Raw genomic sequence first — 9,548 nt, 5'->3', positions numbered from 1 at the left:
TTGCATTTCCTATGCCCTTTGTACCATGGCAGAGGTTTCTTAAGTAAAAGGTTAAAATTAAACACATAATTCTACAAGCTAAAATTTAAATGCTTAATTCATTTAGTTAACTCAAGTGAACTTCAAAAATTTCTATTTCACTAAAACCTCTGAAATAAGTTCCTTATATACTAATCCTTTTCCTCTTGAATTAAGTCATCTCCCTTTTTAAATTTTTTAAAGGTATGTACTACTCTAAAGGTGTACCTTGAATCAGTATATACAGTTCCTTTATTTTGTGCTAAATATTCTAGTGCTTTTTTTAAAGTATATAATTCACAAGTTTGAGCTTACTAGTTTAAGGTTAATTTCCCTTTGTCCATAGTTTGCATGTTTTTCCCATCAACTACTGCATACCCTGTATTTTTTTTTTCTTTTGCAAGGAGTTGTATTTCTGTTAGCTAACATAACTCCCAAAGGGCTATCTTGGGGTATCTCTGCTAGTATGCTTTTATTCCCCCTTTTTTTCCTGTATCCAACTTACTGGTTTTCTGTTCCATTTTTAAGATGTTATCTATTCATCCCCTGCCTCTGTTTCTCAATTTCACTAACAGCTTAAATACCACATTTCTTTCAACTACACACACACAAAAATAAAAAACCTTTTTTTCACACTACTTTTCAATACAATACACCTCCCTCCAAGGAGATATAATAAAGCTTAAAATACACACTCTACATTACATATACTTTAATTCGTCTACATTCACTCAGAAGGGCCCTGACTGGTGGCCTCTGGTGCCAGTTCACCTGTGAGGCTAATTTGTGTGTCATTCACACTCTGGGAGAACAATGACCTGTTTTCAGGTCACACACACATTCTGCCACAGCCCCCACCCGCCCGAGGGAGTTCTGGCTGATTTTGTGTTTGACTCTCACACACACAAAAAGACAACAGTAAGGTACCTTTTACTTTCAAATCACCTATTACAATTTTAGGTGTTACTGGCCAGTCCTGGCGCTCTTGGATATCCCTCAACCGAGCTGTGCTATCCAACCCCAGATGCTCTTGGGCAATTTTATCCCTCAACCCAGCTGTGTTGTCCAAACCCAGATGCTCTTGGACATTTTTTTTAATCCCTCAATCTAGCTGTGTTGTCCAACCCCAGATGCTCTTGGGCACTCTTATCCCTCAATCCAGCAGAATTTTTAGGGGTCCCTTCCTTTTGTCCCGTTTCCTAGTGGATTGGGCTAGGAAACTCCTCTGCTCCTTTCCTCCAAGGAGTCCAACCCCTCCCTGAGACCCAGTCCCAGTTACCCCGGGGGATTCTCTCACTCCTTTTATCTCTTTTATCGTCTCTTTACTGGCCGCTTTTCTCAAGAAAAGATGGAAACCCAGCATGGGAGACCCCGCACTCACTTGGCAGGTCTGGGATAACCAGCCTGCCTCTCATTCACACACATTCATCCCCCCCGTACCTGCCCCCCAAAAAGTACTTACCAATCCTTTTTCCTTTCCAGGTTCTTCTTGTGCACTACTAGTCTTAGGGGCTCAATTACCAGGGTTTTAGGGAGCCTTTTCCCCTTTTCTTTGTTTTATTGCCTCCTTTTGTCCACTGATCGTAACCTGCGTCTGTCGGTCACAGTAAGGGAAACAGCAAGGCTGCCTAATCGGGCAGGGTGTGCCTTCCTCACCCTGACTCTCCTAAGGCACTGGCAGCGAGGTGTTAGTAACCATCCTCTGCTACCTATCTGTGAAAAACGCCAATCACTTGTTTTTAGAATTTTAAAAAGTCTGTGATTTTGGCTGAGGGGTGTGGGGTTAGGCTCAGGTCCTCGCTCGCTCTCTCGGATCGGGGCGGGGGGGGGAAATGGTTGAATTGCCGCTACCGCGGGGAGAATTCACTGCCACTGTGAAGTCCAGCCCCTGTACTGCTTCTTCCTTACGGTGGGTGAGCCTTTGCTTGTAAGAGCGGACATTGAACTGGGACCTTATTGACATCGCAGTAGAAAGGACCCTCACCATCTAATCGGGTGCCTCAGGGGAAAAAACCTGGGACTCCAAACTCCTCCCCCTTCCCTGAGGGCGCATCTCCTGGCTATGTGGCACAGCTGCTTGCAGACACCTGGCTGCCGCTGCCCAGCCCCATTGTTTTCTGCTGTTGTCTTGGTCTTTTTCTCTACATTTTAACCCAGCACCCTGTGCCTGCCAGGACACCCCGCGGCTGCTGCTACAGCTGCGGAGTTTCTGCTACATTTTGTTTGCTACCCTGGATGTGCCCGCCTCTGCCATTCCAGCCGCTGCTCAGAGGTTCCTGCTACAGCCCATTCCACCATCCAGAGGGGCACTGAGAACGGCTGCCCCTGGGGGTTTTTAAAACAAGCTCCTTTTCCATCTCTTCTGCCAGCTCGCCCACCATTACCTACATGCAGAGAGGCGGCTGACCGTGCGTCACAGTGCCCCCTGCAGCCACGGAAGAATTATCGCACCTGCCCCACCTGGCCAGGAGCCAACAGCGCCCCCACCAGCTGTGACCATACCTACACCAAAGGGGAAAGTGCTTGGCAGCCATGAGAAGGCTGTTATTTGGTTTCTGGTTTTCTTTGTTGTTGCTGCCATTGTGGTTGTTTGGTTGCCTTGTTATACATAGTAGTAAAGAAGTGTTATTCTTTTTTCCCCCATATCTTTGCCTGAAAGCCCCTTAATTTCAAAGTTATAATAATTTAGAGGGAAGGGGGTCATATTTTCTATTTCAAAGGAGGTTCCCACCTTCCTTGGCAGACACCTGTCTTTTGAACTAAGACAAAAGGGGTTTCACTTTTACATTGTTACTTGTATAAAGGTACACGATCAGATGTTTATTTTGGAACTTTGTGGTCTGGCATACCCATCTGCTGTCCAGGCACCTGGGCATGTCAATCATGAAGCCCCTGTTTTCCTAAAATTGCATGTATTATTTTGAAAAGGTACATATGTTTAAAGGTTCACACAGCAGTCAACTTTGGTTCAGGCTCCACATAGGGCCTACCACATCACCTCCTGTGCATGGTATGAGGTGGTATAGAATAACCTCAGGGTCCTGGCCTTAACCCATCTGGCTGCTGCAAAAATTAACTCTTTCCTGGCCAGAATCAGGACACTCCTTCAAAGCAAAAGTGGCCATGGTACTTTAGTTTCTTTGTTCCTCTTTAGTTTTTACTTTCTCAACTCCTATTTGTGAAAAATTGAGTAGAAGATAAAGAATTTTTGTAAAGTAATAAGGGATTAAGTAAGCGAAAAAAAATCCAGTGCTGGGGTGCTCCTGGCCAACAGCCAAAGAACACTGCTGGTCTATCCAGACAGTGTTATCTTTATACATGTATATTCATGTGTTTCATACATTATTCAAACATTCTTTTGAACTTTCTGATGTTTTGGGGAACTCTCTTTGTTTGGCTTCTTCACACTCTGGCTTATCTGCAAGACATCCTGTGTGTCAGGTCAATATATTTTATTTCTTCTTGTGTCTCCATCCTGCTGTTTCACATCCTCTGATAAGGATTTAGTATGGCCTCCTTAAATTTAACACTGGTATTCTCTAATTGTCCTGCAGTGCTCTGGTTTGTGTCACAGTTATCTTATTTTGGACAGGTCATTCAGTGGATGGCCTTACACTGTTTTTAGCTACACAAAAGTCTTTTTTACATCTTATGTTTTGCTAAGGTCTATAATACAATACAGTCATCACACTAGTATTTCCATAAGAGATACATAGATATTATAGTCATTACACTACTATTTCTATGAGCAACATAGTGCATACTTAAGATGATAGATTATATTATATTAACAAGCAGCTAAAAAGAGTTATAATTGATACTATTTCTAAATACTTATAATCACTAACAACATACATAAGCTAATACATAAATGTGAAAGCAAATATTATCTGGTCATTTATCACACATTTGACTGCCCTTTCCACTCCTTGTTCCTGCAGTCTCAAGCCTGACAATTCCTGAAATTTTTACTCGAAAAATCATGAATGAGGGAGGTTGAAAATTCTTTAATGAAAATGAATATGGAACATTGCAATGTATTTATGGATTTTCATTGTAATTTTGTGTGTGTGCTTTATTTGATGTCCATTTTTGTACTTTGGATTCCTCTTCTCATTTTCTTCCAACAAAACTGAGACAGACATGAAGATAAAAATACTCATTAGTTTGTCTAATAAGTATATTTCATCCTTTTAATTTAATTGTTCAATCTTTAGGTATAATTTACATTTTGTGTTTTGCTTTCATTTTTGCCATGTTTTATAACAGGAACAGGCTTCCTGGGTGTGTCAGTGTGATGACAATATGGTTCAAAAACTAGAAACAGATTTCAAGATGACTCTTCAGCAGCAGAGCACTCTAGAGCAGTGGGCGGCCTGGCTTGATAATGTAATGGTGCAAGCATTGAAACCATATGAAGGAAGACCCAGTTTTCCTAAAGCAGCACGGCAATTTCTTTTAAAATGGTCTTTCTACAGGTAGTCTTCTAAATTATTTTAGCTATTTTATTATTTGCTCAATAGTATGCCATAATAATGTTGAAAAAAGTTATATCAGGCAATAGTTCCCAAGAAATGTAGAGCTTTCCCCCCACCCTCCAAAAGATCAGTGTTCTTAACATTAAACACAGTGATATGTGCAACTCAGCAGCAGATGAAATTATCCTTGTATATTGTTTTATAGGCCTTGTGCAAGTATAATGTGGTTAGAATTTTATCCTGATTTGGAAACATGCTATGAAATATTTTGGATTGAATAGCTGTACAATTTTAAAGCCAATGTTTTACTATTAGTTATTAAAATACCATGAGTTCTATTTTTATTATGTAGGGACAATTTTTTTTTTTTAATTGTGTAAAAAGAACAAGACAAATGTTCTATGTCATTTGCTACTGTATCAGTTATCATAGTAAAGCTATTTTTTTTCAAAATGCTGCATGATAGCATTTACTTTGTGAGAATATCATATGGATGTTTTAATCCACAATCTGCATTTTTCTATTATAAGGTATACACAAACTTATCTAAATTTTAAAAGTTTAAAAATCATACCAATTAAAACCTTTGAACTAGGAATGGGAGCATAACAGACACTATTTTAAAAGACCACTTTGTTTAAAATTAAATAACTTTAATACAATTTTGTTATTTAAAATTTTAACAAAGAACTTCCTTTTGCTAAGTTTGGTTTTTACATGTGTTCACATATTAGTAATTGTGCATACACCAAAAAACCCCTTCCTGCCTTTTTGAAAATTTAGCTTCTAGTTGTGTAATATGGTCTCTAACCATGCTTTCAAAAAAGGGGAGAGACAAATAATTGTCTTTCACAGACATTTATTTCTGAAGACATCATAAATCAGATGGTTTTGAATAGCATTACTTTATTATTCTTGAAGTGTATATTCCATATGAATAAATTGTTAAAGAATTGTGATATTTATTTCATATTTTCTCCCCCATATTTAAATAGCTCAATGGTGATTCGAGATTTAACTTTACGCAGTGCTGCTAGCTTTGGCTCTTTTCATCTGATCCGCTTGCTTTACGATGAATACATGTTTTACTTAGTAGAACATCGTGTTGCTCAGGCAACAGGAGAAACACCTATCGCAGTTATGGGAGAGGTAAGATAATACGCAAGAAAATGGATTGATGAATTTAGCAGTAAATTCAGATATGCATTTTCAGGTTTTTTAACATTTACATGGACCTATGGGATATTTTTTAATAATATTTGTAATCTGTTGTAGATTGAGTTGCAAATACATTGGCATCTTCAAATTTGGGTTATATACCTTCATTCATGTTTCACACAAATGAAATTAAAGTAGCACAGAAGTACTTGCAGGATTGGGACATGGCATAATTTCATGCCTATATTTCAATGTATTTTGTTTAAAATAAACAGAACAAAGTATAAATTCAGAAACACTGTGTCTTATATGTGTTTATGGTATTTGCAATCTGAAGTTTTCCTCACTCTTTTTTTTTTTTTTTTTCAGTAGCTCTCCTAACCATTAATTTTGTGTAAGTTGCTTAAGAATTCACATTATCTTAGGAGTTATCATCAAGGAATTGTACTTTTAAAGTTCTAGAAAATGGATGTGGACATACAATAGATAGTTCACCAGACTGAAGCTTGATGTTTTCATACTTGATGATCATTATATCATGTTTAATCTTACTGATAAGTTGTAAGTCACCTTGCATGACTTGATATATAATTTTTTCCTCAGGATATATTAAAAAGTATAATTAAATATTATAAAAATATGTACATTTTCATAGAGATTGGAAGTCTTGGCTTAATTTGTAGTTTGATTAATCTGACATGTAAAAAAGAAATTACTTTCTGATTAGATACTTGAACTCTGCCATTACATTTATAGCAAAGTATTGCAAAAGTATAATATTGCTACATTCTTGTTTTCTTGACATAGTATATGTCAAATGTAATGCTTTTGGTGTACTGTGGGACTTCCGAGAATGTTTTGGTAAACTTAAGACAGATATTATCTTAGAGAGAAAACATGTAATCTAAAGTTTTGAGAGATGAGAGGGGAACAGGGAAGTTGTAAACATTCATTAAATGCATGGTTTCTTGTGTTTCTCTGCCTTTACTGACTAGTTGAAATAAAATGGGAAAGACTAAGGCTAGTTTGACAAACACTTGAAGCCATTATGAACTGTCTTTATGGCTGAGAAAAAGTTTCCTCCTCTCCCATCCCCTTAGATTTGTAGATTGATGCTGGCACAAGTCCTCAGACAGTCCTGTGGTTAACTGGATCAGAGAATTAATCCTGTCCGAAATAATCCCTTAGGCTATTTTTATTTGGTTAGTTCAGTCATGTGGTTCTTTGCATGGCCATGTGGAAGACTTAAGGTGAAAGGATGGGTATGAGAAGGTGAGGAGGGAGTATACGTGAGGGAACCTGGAAGGATAGGGCTGCTGCTGCTTATGCTGGTTTAGTGTTCACTGAAGTTTTCTCTTTCTGTATTTCTGAAAAGGACTGACTCAGGTATGTTTAGAAATATATTTATTTAAATATTGTACTCCTCTTGAGATTAACTAATCAAATTATGCTCTGCAGCTTCTCATGTAAGAGAAGGGTAAAGGACTCAGACAAAGAAAGGGAGGAAAGAAGTTTGATTTTTCATTTGTGAGCAACTTTTCACTTTATTTTTTATAAGTAAACTAGTCAGCATAATATGCTGTAATAACCATCAACCCTATTTTCAGTGGTGCCATTTATTTACCCTATGTATAGTTTTGCTACACTATAACTACCTTTAGTGACACACCATATCAGGAGAACTTTTAAGCAAGCTTTTGGTTAAAGTATTGCAGTTTAAAAATGGACACTGGTCATATTTTCCAGCATTCTACATCAGAAATATCTCACGCAAAGCAACAAAGGCCTTGACATAAGTCACCCTAAAAAATGCAAAAACATATGCTTAAGTTTATATCCTATTGTGTTAATTGCTGGCAATATTTTATTTTAATTTCCTTAATATGAACACAAATATAATGGAATGGAAAATGAAATGGTGTACTATGGATGTGACTGCATTCCAATGCATGCACTTTCATACTAGCCACAAGCCATTAGAGCATACTACTGGCTTTACCATAGATAATCTAAGGTCATGTTTGTGTAGGACTGTGTGCACACTTTTTATTGTTTATTTTGCAGTTTGGTGATTTAAATGCTATATCCCCTGGAAATATGGATAAAGGTAAGCACTCCCAAATGTATAATTTTATATAGAACTAACGTGTCTCTTGGAGCAAAACAAGTTCTTTTTTTTGAAAATATAGTTAAGTGGAATTGAAAGCTACATCATAATTTAAATTATGTGAATATTACTATTATATGGGTACAGTATGCTATACATGAAATATAGTATATTATAAGGACTAGAATACTCTAGGGCCTAAATAGTTAATTTTTTTTAATGTCTATTATTTACACAAGAAATTTTCAAATTCTGGTGAGAGAGCTGAAGGGGATGGACAGCTGGAAAAAGGAAGATATGATTTGTTATTACACTTTCCTATGTTTTCATATTTCATGTTATTTACAAAATAAAGCCCTTTGTATTCAGATTTTCCCCCTTTGTGCTATTTTTTCTTTTATTTTCTTTTTTTTCTTTTTTTTTTTTTTTTTGTGTTTGCAGATGAGGGCAGTGAACTTGAAAGTGAAATAGAAGAAGAGATGGATGAAAATGGAGGGCCACAAGCCAAGAGGGAGAAAACAGACTTAAACCAAGCATTTCAGGTGGGCTGCTTGCAGCAGCCAGTGCTTGAGAGTGGAATAGAGCAGAGCCTCCTGAACCCAATTCATGATGAGCATATTGTTACAAATACTCAGACTATCAGACAATGCAGTGCTACTGGAAATACATATACTGCAGTCTAATATTGAAGTGCTCCTTAACTGCATTAGCCTTGTTGATGCTGGACTTAATGGGGGGAGATAGGAGAATAGGTCTGAAAGTCATCTTATCAAATTTTAGCTGTGCTGAACATTACCTTTTATTGGAGTTGTGAAATAAAATGGGTATATGCATTTTGCCAGATGTTTAAAAAATTGTAAGCAAAATCATTTTACATTGGTTATTCAGTATTGAGTTTTTGTAGTTTCAAGTGTCAATGAAGACTTTTGTGAAGCTTTTAATGCTAATGCTTTTGTCCTCTTAAAATTAACTTTTTTTTTCATAGTTTAAATATATTTTAATGCTAATTATTTGTCATAATGATTTCATATACATAGATTTTTAATTAGATGCAAAATTTTTAAAGAAATACTTTATTTGACATACTGGATGCATACTCATTTGACAGTAGATGCATCAAATTTGTTATAAAAGGTGCTGTTCATTGAACAAAAGACACTATTTTCATGAGTGTGAGCATTCAAGGGGTATTTTTATCATGTTGGAGGGTTGGGAAGATCTACTGTTTTCTTTCTGTAAGGAAGAAGTGTTTTCACTGCATTTACAAATGCAGAATAAGTGATAAAATTGTAACAATGTGGTAATGTGTATACTGTAGGCACACCTAATTATCTGATCACATGTAAACAATACAAGCTTCCTTTAAAATCAACAGCTCTGGATTATATTTGCATGCCGATTCCTCTGGTTTTGGAGACTATTGATTCTATTTTGAGACCACTGCACAGATACATCTGGTTGTCAAATGGTACTGTAGTTAATAGAAACTAAACCACAATAGAAGTAACTTGAATTTTTTTTTTAAGTGTACATGCTACTTATGTTGAACTGGACATACAGGAAAACATTCCTTTTGGATGACTTTCTTCTATTCTAGGCCTGTTCCTACTAGTTTAATTTGCTGCTTTCAAAAATGATAATTTATAGAATGTAAGAAATGTAGCAACCTGCATCATTTTCTTTTTAAAATGTATTTCCTGATTAATAAAGTTAATTTAATTTTTTACAAAAACTTATTAAGGTAGTGTAACTGGCACACCTCCCTTGTACTTATCCCCAATTGCATT

The 9,548-nt window shown here is 36.6% G+C and overlaps 1 protein-coding gene across 1 annotated transcript; it reads left to right on the top strand.

Moving 5' to 3' along the window:
* Nucleotides 1–4,427: 4,427 nt before the first annotated feature.
* LOC121358969 (transcription factor RFX3-like) lies at nucleotides 4,428–8,533 on the top strand. The gene is made up of 4 exons (XM_041477568.1): nucleotides 4,428–4,496; nucleotides 5,492–5,645; nucleotides 7,719–7,761; nucleotides 8,203–8,533. Exons 2-4 carry the CDS (start codon nucleotides 5,496–5,498, stop codon nucleotides 8,442–8,444), a joined length of 435 nt encoding a protein of 144 aa, XP_041333502.1. The 5' UTR covers nucleotides 4,428–4,496; nucleotides 5,492–5,495; the 3' UTR covers nucleotides 8,445–8,533.
* The last annotated feature ends 1,015 nt before the right edge of the window (nucleotides 8,534–9,548 follow it).

Source organism: Pyrgilauda ruficollis, unplaced genomic scaffold (genome assembly GCF_017590135.1).
Source record: "Pyrgilauda ruficollis isolate IOZ18807 unplaced genomic scaffold, ASM1759013v1 scaffold409, whole genome shotgun sequence".
NCBI lineage: Eukaryota > Metazoa > Chordata > Aves > Passeriformes > Passeridae > Pyrgilauda > Pyrgilauda ruficollis.
This window is presented reverse-complemented; position numbering and strand designations above follow the sequence as displayed.